The sequence below is a fragment of the Triturus cristatus genome, chromosome 6 (assembly GCF_964204655.1).
Source record: "Triturus cristatus chromosome 6, aTriCri1.1, whole genome shotgun sequence".
In the NCBI taxonomy this organism is placed as follows: domain Eukaryota; kingdom Metazoa; phylum Chordata; class Amphibia; order Caudata; family Salamandridae; genus Triturus; species Triturus cristatus.
Genome location: NC_140589.1, coordinates 386,757,749 through 386,783,813, shown reverse-complemented (window position 1 = coordinate 386,783,813; position 26,065 = coordinate 386,757,749). Strand labels below are relative to the sequence as shown.

Below are 26,065 nucleotides of genomic sequence, written 5' to 3'. Positions count from 1 at the left end.
ACTGGCAACTAGGCGCAATTTGAGGCGTGTTGCCATGGAGCACATGTTAGATGCACCAATCAAGTACGTACTAGTCCACCACAAGAGTACACTTCTAAAGCCCCCCCAGATCTCAGGGGAGGATCTTAGAGACTCCTAGGTTGTCAAGCAGAGGCCAACAAAAGGACTGAGTTCACGCTCAGTTACCACTGGTCAGCTGAGAAATTGCAGAAAAGGCCTCTTGTAGCTGGTTGCGGCCTTGTAGCTCGAACAGTAGGTCAGACATATGACACTAGGAGTCCAATTCACTGTACTGGGTACAAGAGGGGCAGGGTACCTCTTAGGTCACAGACACCAGGTCCAGTCCTCTTTTGTTCTTTTTCAGATCTAGAATGTGTTCTGAAGTGGGTGACTGAAGATGCCACATTTATGCCTGGCTCCAGTGTAGAGTGGGAGTTTCTCCTGACTACACCCTAACCAATTGGGTAAAGGTTCCCAGGGTCAGCCCTATCCACTTTGGGCTTTTCCAAGATGACAAAAGTGTTCAGCTGCACTACACTTGGGATCAGAGGGCCGGGGAGAGTGTGGGGAGTGTTCTATGGTAATCCTAGTGTCCTCCCACATCTAAACCCAAAATTCAGTTTGAAGAAACCACTGCACCACCAATAAATCCACAGACAGAGGTCTGGTAGGACAAAGTAGGGTTCATCAGTAACCAAGCAACACACTAACCCTAGGAAATCCCAGGGGAGGGAACTAGAGGCATGGGGCACCCGGAGCAAGCTGGCCTCCAGCCTAGCATGAATACACAAAAGAAGCTGCTCCAAGTTACAGTGAGCAAAACTTAGTAAACACTATGTTAAAAAATGCTGGCATCTCACAAAAAGTGAAGGACTTTCCTCACACACCACCTGGTGTCATGCTTCATCATCGGCAGTCCTCGCTCTTTAAAAACCTGGTTTGGTTTGGTTTGATAGAGATCGAGCCCACACCTGGAGACAGGGAGGCACTTCTAAAACTAAGTGGGGGCCCGTCAGCATGAATTAATTTTATAAAAATCAGTATAATCGCCAGAATACATTTATTCAAACAGGTAATTATATGATATTAAAAATCCAGGAGCAGTGAGAAGGGGAGTTACTGCCCCATTACCGTAGTGGTTAGGTTTGTCAACATGTTTCTGCCTATGTGGCCCAAAGGGTCCGCAGCCTTCATCAGGACGGGAAAATGAAAAAGGGCTCCTATCTTACCAAAACATTGAATGAAGTTACCACTGGGTAGGTTGATCTGTGTCACTCTCTACCTTAGATGATTTCCTGAAACCATGGTCAAGTGTCCTACACGCCCCATGGGAGGAGAGAGAAGGAGAGACCCCTGTAGTCTTGCGATCCTGTCCCCTACTTTTCAAGTGTGCCCCCATTGTTGTATGTAAATCCAGCAGACCTGTCAAGTACACACTGGCCGGATTTGCAACTTCAATGTCAAAAAGGATGCACAAAGCCCTCACCCTTCATAATCTGTGAGGTTCAGAGGAGTTACCTCTGCTCATTCGGGTCAGCCTATTGTATGCTCTTTGGAGGCATTTCACACCATTTTCACACCTCGTCCAATGTGGATCCCTGGCTGGGAGACGTTTGCTGGGAGAAAGTTGAAAGAAAATTCAAATTAGCTGCCAGGAACCTCAAACACAGCAAGGGTAATTTCTAAAAGTTACCTTTCCGTTATGGTTATTAAAAATACAATCTCACTATTGAATTGTATTTTTTAATAATTATTAACAATGGGTGCTTTAATTATTTTTCTCGCTAGTCCTGTTCCTGAGATATAGTATTAGGATTTTAATCTGTACTCTTGTTTCTGCATAAAACTGCTAGGCCTGCCACAGAGGAAAATAGCTTTTGGGAGCTAGGTATTGTAAGGACATGTTAACATTGAATTTCTACATTTCCTTATTTTAAATACCATGCAATCTGCTTGTGGGCTACACGGCCTACATGGGAATGACTTATAAATATTAAAAAGTTAGGTGTTGACCTGTCAGAAGTTTTTATTTTAACAGGTTGAATTGTGGTTTCTATACTGCTACAGTCAGGCTACACTAGTTGGCCTGACGCCACATTTTACACTGTCACTGTAGTGCATCACCCAGTATATGCTTCGATCTACTAGTAGCATTTAACCTACAGGGCCCTGACTACATTTTGAACTATATACTAAGGACATACAGGTAACATAAATATGGTAATTAAAAGTATACGCATTACATCATGTTGAAAGGAGGAGCAGAGGAACTCTACTACTGGTTAGCACAGGTAATGTGCACAGACATCTAAAGCCAGCAGAAACCGCACAGAAAAGGTGTATTTCCTACAATCCCTATTCCTGACATACAGTATGAGTATTGTAATCTGTACTCGGATTTTCTACACAGGTCAGCTAGGCCTCCCACAATAAACATACCTTTTAGGGTATTGAACTGGTAATTAATAATTAGCTACCTGTCCACTTTGAATACCACACACCCCGCTTAGGCTATTACGTCTACAGAGGAGTGACTCACTAATATTTAAACATGAGGTCTTTACTTCTGAAAAAGGGTTATTTTGACAGGTTGCACTGCAGGTTTTCCACTGCAGCAGTCAGACTAGACAGGGAAGGCCGGGAGCCATATTTGGACTTCCACTGTAGTAAATGGCACAAAAGGTGCTGCAGTACACTCAGGATATTTAACTTCCAAGCCCTGGGTGCACGTTTTAAGCCATGAACAAGGAACCTACAGGAACGTTAAATAGGCCAATCAGGAATAAGCCAATTTAGCAATGTTTAAATGAGGAGCAAAGGCTCCTGGGTAGTAGGAGTAATGTGCAAAGAGTTTTAAAGCCAGCTAAAATAGAGTCCATCAAAATGCAAAAAATGTGGGGTCACCATGCAGCAAAGGCAGATCACTTACATGCGGTCTGTGACAAAAACCCTTCTTTATTTTTTTGATGTTGATGATTAATTTATTAGCCCTGCTTAAGCCATCATCAATCAGCTTCAAAGCAGTGTGACACATATGATCAATTGTTGCTCTGTCGTCCACATATGTGAAGACATGCACATGTTGTGGTCCCAGTGGAAAGGACCTAGTGAAAAGTGAAGGTTTAACTAAATTGGCTGTGTAGTTGCTAAAAAGTACAAGTGCTAAAACAAACCCCTTCTGCCCCCCCCTAAGTGGTACAGAAAAAAATATTCCTCCTATATAAATTTGACCCTCTCCCATGTACAACTATAGAGATTAAAATGCTCTCAATATTGAATACAAACTTCCTAAATGCAATCAACTTGTTCCAAAGCAGTTTCATGTTCACACTCATGTCCACACTACCTCACTATAAAAGCATTACTTTACTCAATGAAAAAGACATATAGGCATTCCTTTATGGTTGGATAGACGGTTACTGCCATAATATCATCCATTGTGCTATAATAAGACCTAAAACATGTGTGATAGGAGGGCAAAAGGGGATATTGAGTCACCTATCACTATAAACGACCCAGTCCATGCCTCAGACAGAATTCAAGAATGGTAATGAAATGATAATTCACAGGATCAGCTGGACACCCATTTGTGCAATAGATGAATTATCAACCCTTTTCAGGAGAACGAAATAGCTGTATATTGTAAGTCTATTGAATATAAGGGACTGTCAGGGGGACAGTTACCTACAGGGAGAAACGTAATCTTGTACCCTTGCAGTCGGCACATGGGCACCCACTTCTGGAAGCGGAAGGGCGGAGTTAGCCTGTGAGAACTAAAACTAAAAAGAAGGACGAGATGGAGTGGCAGAGAAGAAAGGGCAAATGTGCATGAAGGAAGGCGGGACTTCAGGAGACACTATGAGTTACTGTACCGCATAGGAACCTCCCAGGAGAGTGGCCGGTGAGATCAAGGCAGGAGGAGCAGAGGCAAAGAGAAGCCCAATAGAGAAGAATTAACAAACAGGGAGAGGAGGCAGGAGAATGGAGAGAGTTGGGTGAGTGGGAGCACAACACGGAGCCCGCAGGCAGCAGCAGTGATCCAGAGGACAGCTGCAAGTGGTGGGTCTTAGCGGGGCCAGGAGAACCCTTACAGCCCAATCACAAAGCGAGTAACGAGAGGGTACAGGAGAAAGGATGGTGGGATGAAGGAGAGGAGCAAATTTACAACCGAGCCACCATGAGGCAAGTGTGAATACACACCCCTAAACTACTTCCTGGATGAACGTTTTGAGACAGACACAGAGAAAAAATAGATTATTCATCCTTAAATCCTTTAAGATTACTTCTGCCAACTTACAGGGGCATATTCCAGAAGCCCTATACTAAGACTCTGATTTTTTGGTTTTAATTGACTCGTGTTGATAGAGTAACGGGAAATTGTTGACTTGAAGAAGTTCAATATTTCGAATTTCACTGGCAGTGCCAGTAGCTGAAACACTTTCAGGTGCATTAATATAAACCCAAATTCCCTTTTGACACTTCATTAGATGCATAATTAACCACTGTAATCTGCATGGGATCCATTTAGTTCCCAGAGTAAACTTTTATGTCCTGTTTTTTAATTTGTTTTATCTTCATTGATGCTCAGCACACTTTCCACAGGCTTCATTCGTGCACCGCGACTGGTGATCGTTGAGCCTGGCCTTTAGCCACCCATGGTCCTTTGGCCACATACTGTGGATACCATCATGTAGATTTGCATTCTGTCATCCAAATTGGTTGTTACGCCCAGGGCATTATTACCTGCACCCATCCCTGTATCTAATGGTTTAGATGCAGGGAGTGGCCTTCAGCCTCTTTGTAAGAGTACCTATTGCACCTGGACTTCAAACCATGGAGAGGAGGGGTTTTTATACAGGCATTGGAACATTTCCAAGGCCTGTGCGCAGACCCTGTGTGGACATAACACACTGCGCAGAGCCTTCATCCCTGCACTCGAGTGGTTGAGTGCAAGGCCTGGCTTGTGGCCTTAATCACCAAGATTAAGACAGATTCTGTACATCTTCTGGAACAGAAGCCAGCTTGTTTTTTTTGTTTTCTTCCATGAGGTCGGTGTTGTGAATGAAGATGTTCTTTTTCAATTTTCCTAGCATCTGGCCATTTGAGATGGTTGGATCTGTAGGACAAAGTTTTTCTTGTTGGTGATCGGTCTGATATCTGAAGTGCACACAACCCTATCACAGAGGATCCAGAAAGTGAGTCACTCGTTTGTAGCAACTACGGTTCTAGTCCATTTTTGAGAAGAATAACCGGTATTGTTAATTTCTTTAAATGTGTCTACCCATAAACACTGGCCTTTGCTAGAAACAGTGTAGAGAACAATAATCTACAACAACTAGAAATATTGAAGAAAAGACGGTAGGCACATTTATTGGCAATTTCAAGAGCGCTACTAAAGTTTGCATACATTTTACGTTCACTAATTTTCTGGTGTGTCACTGAGCGTGCGCCCATCTTCTACTACTCTAGTGCATCCGCAGGGCCGGCTTTAGGGCAAGCAACTGGTGAGGCCGCACAGGGCGCTGACCTGTGGAGGGGACGCCGACCTCATGGGAGAGGGGTGCTTGTTTAGCAATCACTTGATTGGAAAGATGAGGGGCACTTATGCCCTGGGGGTACTGATAGAACCGAGGGGACGGTCATGCGGTGTGGGGGCGCAAAAAATTATTCTCGCACCGGGCGCCACGAGCGCTAAAGCCGGCCCTGAGTGCATGGCGGTCTGTCCATTTGTCTCGACTCTATGGACGTCTCCTTTCATATCAGTTTACTAAAAATAAACACTCTCTGGCAATGAGCCTTGCAATCATCATTCTCAAGCTGGAAAGACTCCGAAGGATTAAAAACCTGAAAGAACAAATCACAAGCACAATTTTGTGGTCTAATTGGCAATAAATGAGGTTTGATTGGTGATAGTTAGGAATAGGTGAATCATCAGTATTTGAATAGTATTCGCTTTAATGATAGAATACGTTTACCATCTGGCCTAATTGTGACTCAGCCAACTGTTCAGCTGCAATTTATTGGGACAGCCATCAATAATCGTGTTTCAGAAAAGTGAAAAATAAAAATAAAACACTTCTCAAATGTCATTTCAATTTCTATTTTTCTAAAATGCATTTGGAAAGTATACTTTCTCTGTTTGAGCTAATCTGAGCTTGTGTATAAGCTATAGTGAATGGACGAAATTTTCATTTACATAAACAAATCATGTCTTTTTGTGACATATGTTTAGCATTCACAACATTAAAAAAAAAATGAATGGATGCAAATTAAAGGTGAACAACAAATAATTTGCTGAATTCCCTATTCCACAAATGTTCTACCTTTAAAGGCAAATCAGTAATGAGACACTTCAGGTTCAGTTATTTTTATAGGTGAAGTGAATGGGTGCGCAGATCTTAGTAATGAAGTAATGCATTTTAATTCTTTATGCAACGGTAGTGTATTGCAGAGAATATTCTGGAATACTTGGAACAAGGTCATGTGAAATGCACTTGCTTATCACACCTTTTCATTTCCTGGGTCGTCTTATCTCTAATTGGCTGGACACCAGAGTCCATCTTAAAACGTGCTTTTTATATAAAATCACCTTGCAAGTTCTTTGGCTTATGTTAACTGAGAGAGATGTAAAATGTGCCACCATCCTGTGGAAGAAGGGAAGGCAACAGAAGATGGCGTACGAAGCCTGCAACTGAGGGCTGGGAGAGTCTCTCACTTCGGCCTGTTTCCTTCGTGCCCCTGGGCTTCTGACTGCTGCTTTTTCTCTCTTCAACCCCAAAATGGAAGTCCCCTTCCTGAAGGTTTGCAACTGCCTTTTAAGGTGACTTTGTAGCTAGTCAACTTCAGGTTTTCTTTATCTTTTCATTTTCCTATCCATCATAACTGTTCCTCCCTTGGTTTCTCCTGACTTTCCAAATCCATAATTTCTTCTACCATGTGATGATTGATGTCATTTGTGCTGTCTGTTCTTTTACTATTGCAAGGCCTTAGTCTAGTTGGAGGGTGTGTTGCAACACAACTGTGTTCCTTCGCTTGTTTCCTTGGTCTCACCACTTGCTTATTTTGATTGCTCGCTCCTGAATAATTTTACTATTGGATTACGGATTCTTGGTGTTTTTTCAATCCTCTGAAGTTTTCGTCTATCAAGGAGGATTTATGCATCTTTGGCTTTTTCCGCTTGAAAAAGTGGCAGCTTCTCAAGGGCACTTGCCCATACACAATTCCAATGTGTGGTGATATTGTGGCATCTGGAAACAGTCAACCGTAAATTGCCCAGCGAAAGACCCAGACCAGATTACTGGTAAGAGTCCAAACCTGAAAAATCTCTGAACATCTTCTTGCAGAAGGACAGACTCAATATGCTCATGTTGGTACAGTTTCTGTCTGCCCTGGATGCAGGCGACTGGATAGTGGACCTGCAGGACACCTGCTTTCATGTAGCTGTCCTACAGTGCCACAGAAACATTTTCAGTTTGCTGTTGCCTCACCAGAACCCCTCAGGTGTTCACAAAAGTGGATGGCATTGGTCTCAGCATACCTTCAGACAATGGCATTCCAGATTACCCCAACCTAGACAACTGGTTTTCAAAAGGCAGGCTTGCCACAGTCAGTCGCATCCACCCTCCAGATGATGTTAAGCCTCCTGACTTTACTGGGATTCACTTACAAACTTGCCGAAATCACACCTTACTTCTTTGCAAAGGCTCCCTTTTTATCTGAGCCATTCTTTTAGCCGTGCCAGGCCTTCCCTCCATAAAAGTGAGTCCAGGATATTTAGGCTGTGATCCTGATTTTTCAGGCTCGGTCCTGAGCCTCAGTGAGAGTGACTCTGAGACTTTATGCTTGTGGCCTCCGGCATCCTGCTAGTCAACTATGCCAGATGGCATATGTGGACTCTGAAGTTAAACCTGAAGTATCCATGGGTGCAGCACCAATGAATACTGTTTAAACCATCTTTAATCCATCCAGGTTTCAAATGAGACTGAAAAGACCTACAGTGCTGGCTGCTCATCCAAAATTGGACCAGCAGCAGACTCCTCTCACTGCCCCACCCAGCGCTCACTGTGGTGACTGGTGCACCATTTCTGCAGTGAGGAGGGCATCAGGGAAACAAGGAGCCTATGCTCTCTGATAGAGACCTGTCTCCACATGAACCTGTTGGAGTTGTGGGTCATTCTCCTGCCACTGAACGCCTTCCTACCATCCAACGACGGAAGGCTGGGTCAAGTTTCAGGGGCAACACCACCCCTATGTGGTACTAGAACAAGCAAGGCAGGATGGGGTCTTTAGTCTGGTACCTAACGGCAATTCATCTCTGTAACTGACTGGAGCATTAGGGCATGTCCTTAGTCATTAATCACCTGCAAGACCTTTGAACAGCAGGTGGATAAACTCAGCTGGTGACCACAAATGAAAGTTACATCTCGAGTTGGTGCAGGGCATCTTCCAAAAATGGGACTCCCCCAGGCTAGATCCGTTTGCCACTGGTGCGAATGTGGATTATCAAAGGTCTCTCTCTCTGAGAGGCTTATTAAATAGAGAGAAACATGTGACTTCTGCACACCTTTCCACAGCTACCTTTCCTTTCCTGGGTTCTGAAGATGATCAGAAATGAATGGGCCCAAGTCACCCTAGTCGCTCCAAATTAAGAAAGGATAGTGTGGCACCCGGGACTTCTGGGCATGAGCATCTGTACTCCTATCAGGCTACCCCTTTGGGAGGATCTCCTGATGCTTCAGCAGGGTACTTCACCTGAATATATCCAATCTGCAGTTCCATGCATTGAGATTTAATAGCAGCATTTGACAGCATACAAACTTCCTCGTGAAGTTGTAAGTTGTTAATATCATCCTTACTACCAGGCGTCCCTCTATGAAGTGTGTGGTGGAAACTGGGTCAAGTTTTTGACCTGGTATAACCCCCACCATGTAAACCAATTGCAGGCCACAGTGGGATCTCGTTCCTCATTTGCATTCCCTTCAAACCAATTCACAGCTGTCCACTACGTCTCCTGACTCTGAAGACAGTATTCCTGGTTGCAATAGCTTCGGCTCGTCATGTGAGTGAACTCGAAGCTCTCTCAATGCAGCTGCTTTACACCTCTTTTTACTCAGATATAGTGGTACTGAGTGCCATGGTGACCTTTCTTCTTCACTACGCCTCATTCCTCAATATAGAAGGAGAGGCTCCATCGGCTAGACACAGAGAGAGCGTGGATCTTTTACATCGATCGCACCAAAGATTATTGGTTGAATAATTCGCTTTTGGTGTGGTTCTCTGAGGCAAAGAAAGGAGTAGCGGGGCATAAAAGGAGTTTGTCAAGGTGGTTAGTCCTCTCGTTAAGATCTGCTTTGTATGAGCTAAACAGCAGCCTTCAGAAGGACTGATGGCCCTTGTCACCAGGGTCATGGCTGCTGCCATTACACTGCACCTGCATTGCCTGTTATTGATGTCTGGCAGGCCACTTTGTGTGAATCAGTGAAAATATACATGAGGCACTACTGCCTTGAAAATTAGGACCGACAGGAACGGCGTTTTGCCTGTTTGATTCAGCTGGAATTTTCATATGAGACATTCCACAGACCCACGATCTTGGGAGTACTACATTGGTATCACCATGTAATACACTTACCAACCCCTTTAGCACCAGTAGTTTTGTCTGCCAAACCTTTAGCTCAGCCCTGAGTACCTAAGTCTCTGATCAGCTAGGCAGGGCTTACACAAAGGGACAAGTGTAAATCATGTAAACAGGACCAAAACATGAAGAAATTAAGAAGACACTCAAGAAATCCGACACCAATTTATAAAAATAGACTGTATTTTCAAACACCACAATAAAAAATGTCCACTGGGAGTGACGTGTTCCTTGTCACAGGGTTGATTTCCCTCTAAATCCTCTTGGTGCTGGTAAAAGTCTGGTCGTCACTGGGCTACCAGTTTCCCAGTATTGAGGTCAAAGCCAAATCATTCCCTGGGAAATAACCTGGGTTCTAGGTGACCAAGCTGCACTCTGACTCCCAGGCTCAGTGAACTTGGGTGCAAATTTGAGTGCCGGGTCCTGGTCCTTGGTGTTGTGTGGTTAGATTGGCTTTGGCCTGAAGATTCAGGGCTACCAAGTTGCCCCAGTAGGCTTCTCAGCGTTTGTGGCCCTGTGCTGTAAAGACGAGGTCAGCCATCTTGTCCCTTGGCGTCTCTTCACTTTGCCTGGGCTCTAGAGATGACTTCTCCTTGAGCAGGACACAGCATGCACAGTGTCTCTCCTTTGCTAGCTACTAGGCTCAGCAGGTGCAGTCCACACTGGTGCGGCCTCTCTTTAACTGTCCCACGGTGAAGCAGGGTGGTCCTTCTTTGCTTCTTATTCCCGTCCAGTTGAGATCTTAATGTCAGGCAGCCCGCCACAAACGGCCTGTCGGTGGCAGTCTGCCCAACAGCGTAATCGGGCCCTAAGTGTTACCACATTCTGGCATCGAAAGCTACATCGTAAGTAACTACGCACCCAACCTCTGACTGAGAAAAAAGCTGTATAATAAATTGAAACATTTGAATGTTGTGAAGTTCGCTTGAAGACAGTGGAGTGGCTCAGGGCTAATAATGGTTGGTATAAGCCATCTTCTCCAACATCACAATGCTTGTATTTCTGTTTCTCCCTTTTCGATTTAGAACATTCTACCGTCAGTGGATGGAATATTATAATAGCATGTGGCTCTGGCCTATAACTCAGGTTCAGGGTCTTTAACAATCAGTATAGCCCTCTGCAGCGGGCTATAAGGCTGCATTAGAACTTTGAAATGATGAGTGATTCATTGAAGAAAGTGGAGTGACTCAGGACAAATAGAGGTTGGTATTGGCCTTCTCCTCCATTATTCCAATACTTACCTTTCTGTTTCTCGTTAAAATTAAAAAATTATAGCCTCATGGGAGGGAATATTATAATTTAGCCTTAGGCCCACCGTAGCAGGCTCTACCAGCCATTAAAGGCCCGCTCCAGCATTAAAGGCCGAAGATGAGGGCCAGTCACAAGGGACAAGGCCTTTAACGGCCAGTAGAGCCCACTGCGGAGGGCTCTTAGGCTATTGAAACATTCTGCCCCTAGATGGAAGAATGTTCTAATTTGTAAAACAAAGGCCTCACAGAGCCCAAGGGGGTTGAAATGCCCTCGGGCGCCATGAGGCCTTTGTTAAACATAGGAATGTTGATGCTCCGGACTTCTACCAGCCCTATGAAGCCCGGAGCACTCCACTGTTTTCAATGGAGCTCCCAACATTCCAATGGTCTAATAGCATGTAAGCTACTGCCTTAATAAATAACAGTTGTTTACAGGCTCCTCCTTTGTTATAGACCTGCATCAATTTTCCGGGCCTTTGGTATCCAGTATAGCCACTGTCAATGGGCAACAATGCTAAACGAGATACGAAGCCATGGCCAATAGGCAATGTGTCATTTTTCTCAATACTGGCTCTGCTTACTGAAACTCTCTTCGTCGTTATTTTTTTGTTTTTTGACTAATATTAGAAAGACTCCACTACCACTTGACATCCGCTATGCCTATACCTGTGAACAACGTTAGAGTGATATTGCATTAATCTCCTTTAGCTGACATTTGCTTTAATTGATGCAATACATGAATTAAATCATTTTTATTCTATGATGTTGCTTTATAGTTTATGATTCATAAAAAGTTTATTGCCTCTATGAAATATTCCCAAAGTGTGCCTGAGTAATCGATTTGATCCAGTGATCATCACTATGAGGGGGTCAGGCAGGCTGCAGTTCTATGATTGTCTGAACTGCCTCATAGTGATTGTTTGCAAGATGTTTTTGTAGCTGAAATCTACTGGCACAGAAAGTAGTTGCACGGAGCTTTTGAGTGAGAAAAAAAGTCATCTTTTCCATTGTCATTGGCATGTATTGTAAATGCTTTATGCTTCTACATCTTGTATAGAATTGTTAACCTACAGGACATCATCTGGGAAGACAGTGTGAATTTCTGCTTTGTCTCAAATTATAAACGCAATATACAAAGAAATAAATTACATTTCCATCACAAAATCGTAGCTTGTTTGAGTCGATTTTAATACAATAATGAATTTTCAACATGTCATTAATATAAAGAGTTAACATTAGCAATATTTATTACATCATTAAACAAGCACTGGCATATCCAATAGGTCTCGGCTTTGGTACCTTCTAAGTGTTTAGCGAGAGCTATTGGCTTTGCCAATGTGTTTAAGCTTTGTTGTAGAGCAGTGCAGCTGCTGTGTAGCATGTTGAAAAGATATAATAAAGTATTATAAGCATTTCTGTTACCTTATATATACCCAAGTAAACATTATGTACAAATGAACAACCTTGTTAAAAAAAGAATGAATATATACAATGTCTCCCAGTTTGTCTGCCCTGGTGCTGAGGTGATGATGTGCTGATGCTCAGGTGATGCTGAGTTATACTGACATGGTGCTGAGGTGGTGCTCAGTGATGCAGAGTTGGTGCTGTGCTGGTGCAGTGCTAATGCTGAAGTGGTGCTGCACTGGTGCCGAGTTGGTGCTTTGCTGGTGGTGGTGCACTGATGCGGAGGTGGTTCTGTGGTAGTGTTGAGTGATGCTGAGGAGATTCTGCGCTGGAGCTAAGGTGGTGCTGAGCGATGATGTGCTAGTACTACGCTGATGCTGAGGTGATGGTGCTGCGCTGATGCGGCGGTGGTGGTGCTGCACTGATGCAGAGGTAGTGCTGCACTCGTAGTGAGTGGTGCTGCGCTGGTGCTGAGGTCATGCTGAGTTAAACTGACATAGTGCTAAGGTGGTGGTGTGCTTGTGCGGAGGTGGTGCTCAGGTGGTGCGGAGTGATGCTAAGGTGTTGTTCAGTGATGGTGAGGTGTTGCTGAGTGATGCTTTGCTAATGCTGTGATGGTGCTCAGGTGGTGCTGAGTGATGCTGAGGTGGTGCTGTGTGGTGTTGAGTGATGCTGAGGAGATGCTGGTGCTGAGTGATGCTGTGCTTGTGCTGAGGTGGTGCAGTTGACAATGCAGTTGCATTGTCCTCTTTTCACACTCTGAAGATGCTCAAGAAAATCTTCAAACTGCTATCAAACAACACCAAATAAAACAGTCACCCAAGCCGTCATCACCAGCAGACTGAACTATGGGAACATTCTATATGCAGGAATAACCAACCAGACCATCCAGAACGAAGCAGGCAGACTAGTCCTCAACCTCCCAGGCTGAGCCTCCATCACACCTCACCTAAGGGAACTACACCTGTTTTTTTACACAAAAGTGTGCACTCCTAAAACTCTTCATCCACACATACAAAGCAATCTAAAGCACATGAATTGCCTACACGAACAGCTCCCCTCCAGGCACCTCTGTTCTGCAGCTCTCAATAGCACACACTCCACACATACACAAAAGCAGATTAGTAGATAGTGTCTTCTCATACATAGCTCCTAAACACATCAGAGCCTCTTCCTCTCTTCTTGAGTTCCACAAGATGATGAATCCTGACTCTTTAAGTAGGTCCTCCTGAGGGCAGCTTTAAACATCTGCTATAGCGCCAGGATACCCTTACGGGTGACAGTATGCCATAAAATTAAAGGCAACCTAAAATATTTCCTGCTTCAGGACCTCTGCTGTCGATGCATGGCTATCGAGGCTCCCAGCCCACTGTCAGCATGTACCGTGTGCTTAGACACTGCCCGCTGCCTGTACCAAACACTAGTCTGCTAGGTGGCCACTGTTAGAACACACGCACAAATTGTGCGCATGCGTATTATCCGGCTCAGAAATGTTACACCTCTCGACCACAGAGAGCATGCTCCGAACAAGAGGCACCTAGCTGTATGCATGTGCAATAGAAGATAATCTCACAGGCATGAGGGGCTGGGAGGTTTTCTTCAATTTGCTAGGGATTGCAACTCAGTCCAAAAAGGTTTATACAGCTGTTGCACGGCAGAGACTGCTTGTTTTTTGGGACTTAAAACTGCTCCTGATCACCTCACTCCATTAAAATGTCATGCCCCTTGGGCTCCGCACCCTCCATAATGTTTCCTTCCAAATGTTTAATAAAAGGTTTTGCCCTCTAGTCTTTGAAACATATGGCAATACTAGGGGGAAAAGAGACCCGTGTGTGAGGTCCTTGTAAAATGACGCTGGGTAAATAAGTGGGAGGGGTGGGGGGAGTGCGGCCGAGAGCAGGGATGCGCGGCATTTACCTTGTGGGAGCATGTGCGATAATTGCTAACAGATGGCGCCACTCGCTCCCGCAAGGGAATCGTCAAACGTGCACGTGTTGCCATTGAAAGCAATGCAACGCGTGCACGTTTTTGGCCCAAATAGCGAATTGATATCAAGAGGTCTCCTCCTATGCAGTGCATGTGCGCTGCGTAGGGAAGACCTAAAAGGAAGTGCAGGTAGATAGTTTCAAATTGGATTTTATCGGCATGGCGGTACTAGCACCAAGGACAATAAATACTGCACAATCCTTAATTATCAACTGTGCATAGAGCTAATCAATCCTGTGTAACTATGAGTTTGGCTTTAGGCTATATTTAATGATATTGACGGTCCTGTGTCCAAGTTTGCGGAGTAGTCAGCCATAAACCTTGGCTCCTTCCTTTTGAAATGCATTCAACCGAGGATAAAGCATTATGTTATATACACTGAACCATGATTCCCTCTATATATCTATGTAAGAAATTGGATTACTGGTTGAGGGACATGAATCTCTACTCAAGCAGTAACCACAATCCTTATCCGGGTGAAGTCACAAGCAAACCCCAAACTTGTAAACTATTTATGCAGCACTTGAAGCAGTAATAAAGTGAAATCACAACACAGGATAGGCCTGGGCCAAAATTCCGTTCCGTTCGCGGAAATTGCGATAATTTGGCATTTTCGCGTTCCGCAGAAAGCACGAAAATGTCAAAATTTCCGCATTCCGCAGCTTAGCGATAATTTGTTTCTTGCTCGTGCTGTAAAATATTACATTCTCGCGTGCGCGCGATTGCCTTCCCTGAATCCCCGCGTTCGCCAACAAGTTTTCCCGATCCGGTCGCGTTCTCCACGAGATGTTGGATTGTTGGTAGCCATTTGCGCTGTCTCGCGACAGATCACGTCTTTCTTCTCGCGATCATGCACTGCGAGACAAGTGAAAACAAGATGGCCGTGCCCGCGAGCAACCGCATGGGTAAGTTGGCGAGCCGCGACCACGCAGAAAATTCCGCGAACGGGCGGGAAAAAAACTTCCGCTTTTTCGCGATATTTCCGCGTGTTTGCGGAGATTTTTAACATTTTCGCGATAATTTGCTAAAGTGAATTTCGCAAATTCCGCCCACCCCTAACACAGGAAAGCTCCCACATACATTTAGAACAATACAGTAGAATTTGAAAAAAGAATTGACACCAAAACAACAAAAATCCAATCAGTAGAACTGGAGATATGCAATTTTTCCACATGTAGGTGACAATAGCGCTAAAAACATGAAGCACCAACTGTGGGTGTCTGGTCATGCGAGACTGATTGAAAGTCACAAGTTCAGGCCAACCGCGATGCATTTGTGAAGAGCCCAAAAATGTCAGCAGAGCCCAACTGAGGCCACACTATGGGTCCAGGACCTGAGGAGCTCCACTTGGTCAAGTCCAATAGAGGTAGGCAGGGCTAAGGCAGGAAGGCTCTGGAGCTTGTTATGCCCCTGTAGGTCAGAACAGGAGGTCAGGTGGCTGACCAATAGAGCCACTTCAGCCTGGGATGTAGGGTGCCTGTCCAATCTTCCTTCTCAACAAACAGGGCACCAGAACAGCAGGGCAGCAGAGTGTCAGTCCTTATTGCAGCAAAGTAGCACAGTAGGCCTCCTTCTGTGGTATCCACTTGTCCAGTAGTGTACTAAAGAGTTGGTGTCTAATGCCCAATATTTATACAGTTACCCTTCTTTGAAGTGTGAGAAACTTCTAGAGCATTCTCTTTGAAGTGCTCAGGTTTCCTGCCTCCACTGCTCTGGCTCGAGACTAACTTCAGGGGGTATGCAATCCTTTGTGTGAATGCAGGACACAGCCTAATCAGATGTAAGTGGGCTTGTGCCACCAAATCTATTGTGTCTACTGTCTAAGAGGAATATACAAAGACCAACTGCCAACTTCACCTAGTCATGTGATCCAGAGACAGACTGCAAGCACTAAATGGCTAAAGCAGGAAAATGCCAACTTTCTAAAAGTGGCATTTTCAAAATTTAAATCTCAAATCTAAGTTTACCTTTCATTATAATCCCAAAGACACCAAATATGAACTGTCATCTGTTCCCAATTGGAAGTTACAGATTATTGAATGTAATAAGGTAACACCAATGTTATCCTATGGGAGAGATGGGTCTTGCAATAGTGAAACATGAATGGAAGAGTTTTTCACTACCAGGACATGTAAAGTCAAAAATTACAAGTCCTACTTTTTAAATACATTGCACACTGCCCTGTGGGCAGTTTAGGACCTATGTTAGGAGAAACTTATATGTACTAAAAAGGTCCAATAATCTAATTGAAGTAGAACCCTCTCTGCTTACTTGATCAATTAAAAGAGTAAAAGTACATTTTAACCCTCACAATGTCATTTGATCCAATTCAAAATAAATGTTACTCTTCTTATATCCATGTCTCCCATAAACATTCTTATAGCAAAATGTATATATTATACAGACTTAGTCTAAGAACGTGGGTTATTAGTTGGGCAGGATGTAAATCCTTCCCAAGTAATAATTCAAACACACAGTAATTTAAACCTGGACTCAACCTCTGGTACCTATTGCCCATATAAGAATACCTTAATTTAGGACTATCTGTCAAGTATATGGCAACACTAAAATAGTCAAAAAGTCAAGCAAAATACAACAAAAATCCCACAACCAATTTCTAAACATTTAGAATAAGGTAATAATTAAAATGACAGCAAAACAGCTAAAATCCAATAAGGGGTACTGGAGACATGAATTTTTAAAGATTATTGGCAAAAAGTACCAAAAAAAGTAACACTCTGAACAATAATCACTGTTCCTGGTTGACTGGGACCTAGGCAGAATTTCAAGCCAAGTGGGATGAAGAAGAGGTTTTTGTTGGAAAGTGGGTTATTAGTAGTGGTAAGTATGCCTCTACCACTGACAATAAGGCCACTAACACAGTCTATGGCTCATGATAGGTCTCAGAAAGTTATTTCCATGATCAACCATTGATACCTGGATGCGGGCAAGCAGGCTTAACTTCAGAGACAGGTAGTTAAAGCATTTAAAAATATCAATTCAGTAAATAATTAGGACACAACAGACAATAAAAATCTATCACCAAATTATAAAAATATGAAATATTTTTAACTTTAAAATGAATTTTTGTAAAATGTTGCTGATTTTAACTCTGACAGAGGCTGTGTAATGTTTGCATTGTTTTCGTGTTAAATGTCGTTTTATTCTTTTATGGAGTTTTTTAAAATCTGAATAAAGATTTTGTTTGATTCGACACCAAAACAAAAAAATCCAATGTAGGGAACCAGAGATATGAATTTTTAAAGATGTATTACTATATAGCACATAGAAACCAATAGCGCCTATTGGGACATCTGGTCGCGCTAGACCGAGACAATGTCAAAGATTCATGCTGACTGCGATGGAGCCCTGCACAGCTACTCCTAGCCGTAGGCCTCTGTCAACATTTTACCTTCGGACTTAGAAACTTTTCTGGAGCTTTTTCTGCCAGAGTCCCTGGATGCTCTTCAACAGTCTGGGTCCGGTGAGGGTTAGCCGGCATGCTTGACCAGGGAACTCTCGGTCAAACTCAGGATGGAAGTCGGACCTTTGGAGCTTTTCAGCAGGATGAACGCAGCAGGGCAGGCTGTCTCGTGGTTGAAGGTCACCCACTTGGCTCTCACAGTTGAGTTTGTCCCCCTCTGGAGCTTTTTTTTCAAAGTTGCTCCAAAGTTCTGTAAACGTCCTGAAGTTCCTCTGAGGGTTTTAAATTGTCCGAATCACAATCTAAGGGTCTGGAATCATCAAAATGGTGCTTGAAAGTTTGGGACGTCATTTTCCACAACGCACTTGGACAAAACACTTACAAATCAGCTGAACGCACTCAGGGCTGGGGATTCTTGGTGGTGATGGTCCAAGTGAGCTCTGTAAACCTTAGCTTGCAGGGAGTCCACTCTTTATTCCTCTTGAAGCAAGTTAGAGCCAGAGGGCTGTAGTTCCAAATTGTGCAGCAGGCGCAGTCAGTCAGATTACAGGGCCTGGTTGGCTCAAATCAAACTTCCAACATGGACTATTTTTCTTCTCTTAGTTTCAAGCACCAGAACTGAGAGACTCTGCCCCTCTCAGGTGCATATCCAGTGTTCTCTGGGGTCAAGCAGGAGGGCACTCCTGTCCAACGAGTTGCAGGGCAACACCCCAGAGCATGACCACTTCATCCAAAGTGTGGCATAATGATCTCCCAGAAAGCACAATTCCTCCAAAATTCAAAATGGCTGAAGTCTCAGCAGAGGAGCAAAAACTAGTTAAACCAACCTCCAATATCACTAATTTCCATTGCCCTCCCCCTTCTGGCATCTGCAAATTCCTTCCGTAAGCCTGCCATCTGGCTGGGTTCAGAGGGGATGTGTGTAGATTGACCTGGTTTTTACTTCCTGTCCCCTTTTTCCTTTACATCAAATGCTTTACGACCCCTCCTGTCTGCTCTGGCATTCCAGTGTAGCAGATCCCTCTCTTACCAGATAGCCTCTCTCCCCGGGTGCCACTTATCACTTCTTCAAATCAGCCTGGCTAATCCTCTTAACTCTGACTAATCAGGGGAGACCACAGGAAGGGTAAATTTGGGCTTACAGACAAGAAAGTTGTATAACTTATTTTCTGTATATTTTTAGGATAAATTCAACAATAGCATATTGTTGGATTTATCAATACCAATCTCCTAATCCTTGAATGATATTTATCGGTAATTCCTAGTGATAGTTCTGAGTTCATAAACTATTGCAATGTTAACCTATGTGCCTGGGGATCTACAATGGGGAAATGACATGTCCAATTTCCCCAACACAAGGGACTATAAAAATATTTTAGAAGGGCCCTGCTTATAGCTACACCAGCCCCCACCCCTGGGACACCTAGGGGAGACTTTAGGGTCCAGAATATACAAAACATATGTAGAGCCTCACTCCACAGTGCTCCTAGAATAAAAGTCGATTTTGGGAAGCACTCAACTACAACAAGGAAATTGAAATGTGCAATTTCTATATCCTCCGCGGATATAAAACGTATTTTATACAGGTCCTTTTTGTAAGTACCTGGCTTCTCACCCCTAGGACACCAAGAGGAGACCCTGCGGGTACCTAATATGCCAAAATATTGTAGTTCATCAATTTTTAAGTGCCCCTATTACCAAAGTCAAGTTTAGGCACACTTTTCTGTTAAACTGACCTCAGGCTCTCGGCAGTGCACACATGCAAGTGTAGAAAGCGCTCCTGGCCTCTAAACTGCCATTCCCTATTATATATAAGGGACTTAAAGGTAGTTTTAATCGTGCTGCCCTATTATGTTCTAGGAACTTATAGGGCAGGCCATGCCAATCGCCATGGTACCCTAGCACATAGTGTACCCTAATGTGTGTTTACTGTGTTTTCACCTTAGCACTGACCCTGGGCCTGGTTATGCAGATCCCAGGGACAGTCAGAGTCACTTACCACCAGTATCAGTCAGCAAAAAAAAGGGGGTGCCTAGGGCACAGGATGACTTTGCAACTGCTTTATTTTTGCAACTGCTTTATTTTAAGTTAGCTTTTTTTCATTTTTTGATTGCATTTATTTAATTTTATTTTAAAGTATATTTTTATTGTATCTTCATATTTTTATTTCATTTTGTAACTTTGAGTAATGTGTATTTTAGTAAAGCGTTTTTAAATTTGATTTGATTTCATAATATTTCACTGTTTATTTGTATGTATTCTGAATGTATATATGTGTGTTTATGGTGTGTTTTAATTGGAATGTGTTATCATTTTTTAAATATGAATTGTTTACTATATATGATTCCATTTACTTTTAAAATACTATATATTTTTGAAAAAAGTGTATATATTTATCTGTATGGCTTTAATTAACTATTTTTGTATATGTAGTATTTTTAGGTTGTTGTAAGTTATTATATTTTTACATAAATTACCTTTAAATATAAATAATTACCTATGCAAGGTTGTTATTTATGACCACAATATTTTGTAGACAATAAGTTTTTCACATTACATTATAAGGGTGCATAGTTGAAATTTAGGTCTATGATATTTTAACTACAGTATGTTTGTATTGCAAAATTTTTAACAACGGTATGGTATTATGTTATGGAAGTGGTCATGTAGAGCTTGTATTAGAATAATGCAGCCTTGCTTTGTGGGTGATTGAAAAAGGGCTTGTAGGATTGGTACAAGGATTTGCTATTGGAATAGGTGACACTAGAGTGAGTGATAGCTGTGATATGAGACCAGCTGGGCAAACAGAACACACGCTTGGCAATCCTTCTTATTAATATTGAGGGCTCAAGGAATACGTTGGGATAGTGGGCAAAGCAATTACTTTAGGATCATTTCAAGCCTTCAGAGAAAAATTCAATGGCTCCTGGAGAATAGTAGCTTACAACATGTTGCATAAAGAGTGCTGGCCAGAGACTGTTCTTCATTTCTGTTTGAGAGAGCCGAAACTAGAGCCCAGTGCGGTGACTAGGTCAGGATGGATGTACAAATTAATTAAGCTGGATGAATGGATGGATGTCTGAATTAATTAAGCTGATTGTAGGCCTACTCTTGATTTTTAGGCTGGTAGATAAGAGGTTCTGCCTAAATGTAAGACAACTGGAATTTTTGGGTATGATCAGTGTGAGAAAGTGGATTATTAGTTGGGGGGTATGGCAGTCCTCTACAAATAATAATGTCACTAGTCTTGCTAGGTCCAGCAGAGGTTTCAGTAATTTAAACCTGAGCTCAGCCTCTGCTAGCTATGGCACACAGTAGGCTTGCTTATCTTAAGAAAATATGGAAACTTTGAAAGATAAATTGTGTACGTTTCTTGACGCTCATCATTAAAAAGGAGTGATAATATTTATAGAGAGCATGCCTTTAATACCTTTATGTTGAGGAAAATGCAATATAAGTTCAAGTTATGGTATATGAGACAGTTAACAATAACTGAGGAAAGGGAACTCCTTATTATCTCAGGTTCGATAGCATGCCCCCCACTCTTGCAGCGCTGTTTCTGAGCAGGCCCTATCATTGTAGAATACAGCGAGTGAATACATTCGCGTTGGAGAGATATATAAGCAAATGCATTGCTCTCTTTTCATGAATTCGTCGAATCTGCTTGATTGTTTTTGCTCTATTTTCTGAATTTAAAGATAACATTTTATGTTGCAGGGTGTGCTCTGGAGGTTTAAATTCTCCCAACTGAAGGGTTCTTCAGATGATGGAAAAACCCGAGTGAAACTACTGTTCCAGAACTCAGAAACCAAACAAATTGAGATGAAGGTAGGGAGCAATGCTTTGTAATTTCAAAGAATACTTTAGCTCTCAAGAAGGCTGTTAATGTGTTTTGCAGGCAAATTCTCCAGCGATGCAACTGAACGTGACTCTTAGACGACCACAGGGGTTTCAAGGTTTCACATATTGTTATCTCTGATTGGCACGCAATTCTTGAAATTAATTAAATGCTAATAAAATATTTTATGTTTTATAAACCCATGTCTACAGCAAAGCACATTTTGAATATAAGCACGGAACCACCGAGAAGGATGCTTCACACCCACTTGACGTGCTCACTTACGCCATGGACTCGTACGGTATTTTAGTGTTGCTAATTCTTTTCTTGAGGCTAAGCTAGGGTGTGCGGGCAAGTTAGCCTACGTATATATCCCTCATATTATTCAAAGTAAGACAGGCCGCGGCCCCGACATGCAGTCTTAGTTCCAATAATTTCTGTTCTCTGAACACCCCCGCACTGAGCGCTACAACGCTTCTGAGTTATAAACTACGGGGCATATCAACAAGGGCTTTGTCTCTGCTTTTTTGGCTTTAAAAGCCAAAAAAGGAGAGATAAAACTAGCGCCCTATCAACAACAGGGTGCTAACATGCAAATTTGCATGTTAGCACCCTTTTACTCTATGCTTCCCCTTGCATCTCTAATGAGATGCAAAGGGGGCGTTCCAGAGTAAAATAATAGGAGAAATGTTGCTAAGCGACATTTCTCCTATTATCAAGATTGTCGCTAACCCTGTTAGAGACAAAAAAAGCAGCGCTAACCGCGGTTAACGCTGCTTTTTTACGTCTGGTATTTTTCTGATTTAGCCATGATATCCTATGGAAGGTGGATATCATGGCTAAGTTTGCCTGTCCCTATCAACAAGGTAACGTGAGATTATCGCTGGCTTTCCAGCGATAATCTCACGTTAGCCTGTTAGCGTGAGTATTTTTATCGCTATTGAGATAAGCGTTGCTAATAGCACGCTATCTCAGCGATAAAAATTCACGCTAGCCGGCGATAATTATCCTAGCGCTAAGTGCGCTTAGAGATAATTATCGCCGGTTATTGTTGATATGCCCCTACACATGCAAACTAACCACATACCCATCACGGGGGCATATTTACAAGGGCTTTTATCTCAGCTTTTTTTGGCTTATAAAGCCAAAAAAGCAGAGATAAAAATATCGCCCTATTTACAAGAGGGTGCTAACATGCATAATCGCATGTTAGCACCCTTTTTCCCAATGTTTTCCTTTGCATCGCTAATGAGATGCAAAGTGGGCGTCACTGGGCGTTCCCCGGATGGACTACCTTGCATATATCGCTGATGTTCACATCGCGATATTTACAAGGCAGCCCACAGGATTTTAGCACATGTTAGATTTTGGTGAAAACGGCTTTACATAGGTGGATTATGCTGATACGACCACAGGGTCGTATCAGCTAGGTTATCGCCGTTTTGCAGGGAACATTACTGGAAAACCAGTGATGTTCCCTGCAAAACGGAGATAACCTCGCTATCTCTGGAATTTTTCTTGCCCTGGAGAAACGCGTAGTTAATAACGCGCTACCAGGGCAATACATTCCAGAGATAGCCTGCGATAAAAAAGTTATCGCTAAGGTCGGCCAGCGATAATTCTCGCTGGCCGTTGATAATATGCCCACCGGTTCTTATGCTCGGTGGCAGAGATGTTCTAGAGATGTTACCGGTCAAATAGATAAAAATAACAACAGTGCCCCAGGCCCTCTCACAAACCCAGGGTCCTCGCAAGTAATTCTCACATAGCCGCAGGCGGTCAGAGCAAACACAGGGCCGATGGGACAAAAATCCAAGCTCGTGAACTCTACGCTTGGCCTTTGCAGGCCCTTGATGTAAACCATTTTTTCCAGATGATCGCAGAGAAAAAAACATTTTTAAAAGGCCAGAATGAATGACTTAATCAGAGTTTTCTGAAGTAAGTCCCTCGGAAGAAGTAGAAACTGATGACCTCGAACCTGTTGGTGATTGTTTTCCCCACCAGAGGATCGTATGGCTTGCTGTTTTGCTAAATGTAATCCTTTGACCGGTTATATGTGAACTCAGCGATATTCCCTCGTCGAATTGCTAACTAGACGCAACCATGCTGAGAATGACATTTGCTCTGACAAGAGCATTCCGTCAGGTGCATTTTGTCAACCTGTGATTTTCTTTGCCTGCAGTGTAAAACGCACGTGGCTTCTCATGGACCCCACTGACCTCCTCTTTTGACATGCTGCCCTACCCTGTTATTACTTCCTCTGATGCATGCTCCTAATCTGTGGTCTGGGCACCCATGGAGTCCACGACAGCTACTCAGGGACTCGCGACTCCTTAGAAAATTAAATAATCATGAGAGGTTAATAAAGTGTATATAAAGAATAAGGTACAATTTAAAATTTAAAATGTGAAAACATTCTTAAATATGAAGGAGTCTGAAATTGGAGACTAAAAATGAATTTGATATACGGATTCGTTATACATGTTTGTGAAGTAAATAAAATATTGCATTATTTGTGCATTTCTTTGATGAATGCTTATTTCTGTATAATTGTGTATTGTTTGCAGTTCAAATCATCAAACAATTGCCGAACCCAGTGTCCCTGGATTTCAGTAATAATTCAGTGAGGGTCCCCAGATTTCAATAAAGATTCAGTTGGGGTCCATAGGGGCATATTAACAAGCCAGGCGATAAAATTATCGCCGCTTTAGCGGCAGAAAACTGCCGCTAAAGCGGCGATAATGAGCTTGATAATATGCTCTATAGAATTCCAATTGAAACCCATGTTAAATGTGAAGGAGTCTAACATGGGCTTCAATTGGAATTCCGTAGAGCATATTATCAAGCCCATTATCGCCGCTTTAGCGCCAGTTTTCTGCCGCTAAAGCGGCGATAATTTTATCGCCTGGCTTGTTAATATGCCCCTTGGTTTCTAATAATGATTAAGTGGGGAGTCTTTTGCCTTTTGTCATCACCTCTGGCCAGCTCCCTTGCATGCTTTTTTTTCCTCCTTGAGTGTCAGTAGACAAAACACTCATCGATTCCGACACGTTTTTCTATTTTGGTATTCCAACTTCTTCAATATGTTTCCAATTCCATTTATTTTAAGACCTTTTGAGTAGTACTGGCAACATTTTATTTTTTGGATGTGACAGTGTACAGAGTAACAGGTTCAATGCATTTTTTTTACTTAAATCGACAATTTCTGAAAATGTAATTTTACTTTTAAAGAGGAGCTTGAAATTCCTACTTACTCTTTTCCAGTTTGATTGTTTTTCTGCAATTTGGGTTTTTATTAATTACGTAGCGATCTAGCGGCAGCACTTTCCCCACATAATTTCACTGCTAAGGCTGCAAGATAATGGTAGCAGTCTCCGTCAAGTCTCTGGACCACGTGTATTAAGGTGGAGTTTTACGAAAGGGTAAAAGCAGAATGGGATGCCTCTACATTGATGAAAACTGCATTCCAAATGTGCAGTTTTTGTTAGGAGTTACAAAGTACGTTCTTGCAGGTGCACATTAACCGCCTCCCATTTACAGTTTGGAAGGGTTCACAGAAGTTACTTCGCGAGTTGGAAAGATATTTTGGAATCACAGAGTTATCAAAACTCTTGCAGTCACAAAGCTTATTATTTTGTGAACCACATGTTTTACAACCACAAAATAATTGGATACATCAGTCCCTTTGAATTCCTAGAAACAATTCAGGGGCATATTCACCAGAAACTATCGTCCACAGCACTTTATCGCAGCCAAAGTTGCAATAAAATACCTCCCCATTCTCAAGCCGGTGTAAACAGCTCACAGCACCAGTTTACCCGCGATAGCAGCCGCAAAAAACATCGCCACAGAGGACCCGCGCAACTATCGCTAATGAGATGCAGAGTGGGCGTTCCTGTGACAAAACCCGCAACATCACACCACAACATTCTCAACGACCAGCCACATCGGCGATAAAAACACAAAACGGGTGATAAGGCGCGTTAGCACCAGGAAATCTACACCTGCTCTGACCTGGTGTAAAGTCGGAAGGCAGCCTGCACCACAAAAGGGAGGCCAGCCCAGGGCCACACCCAAAGGGCAACAGAAGCTATGGAGCCACCCATCATGAGGCCTGGACACCCTAGAGGGACACAACACCCTCCAAAACCACACCCAGGCCTGCAACCGCCCCCCGGGACCACCCCCAACCCTGGACCAAGAAACTGCACACCAACACCACGAATCCCAATACAAACATTATGCCTGATGTCGCACAAGCAGGAAAATCAACAGACATGCATGGCCAGGAAATGGAAACTCAGTCAAACAGCAATGCAATCACCAACACAAAATACCACACAAACAAAAGCCCAGACAACCCGTAAGATGAGTCCTAGCGGCTCCTCACTGGACAATCCGTAGCACACAGTCTGGAAGACCAAATCCAAGAGAAGAAGGTGTGCCATGCGCCCAACAAAGGAAAGACAGGGAGAGAGCGAGGGAGAGAGACGGAGTGAGGTTGCACAAGCAGCGCAAGGCCCCTCGGG

General features: G+C 43.1%; 1 protein-coding gene across 1 annotated transcript in view; it reads left to right on the top strand.

Annotated features, from left to right (window-relative positions):
• SNTG2 (syntrophin gamma 2) overlaps positions 1–26,065 on the top strand; it is a 1,181,343-nt gene that overhangs the window by 1,111,332 nt on the left and 43,946 nt on the right. Inside the window, exon 14 of the mRNA XM_085609593.1 lies at positions 21,416–21,526. Within this exon, the coding sequence (XP_085465719.1) occupies positions 21,416–21,526 (111 nt within the window). The remainder of the gene's footprint in view (positions 1–21,415; positions 21,527–26,065) is intronic.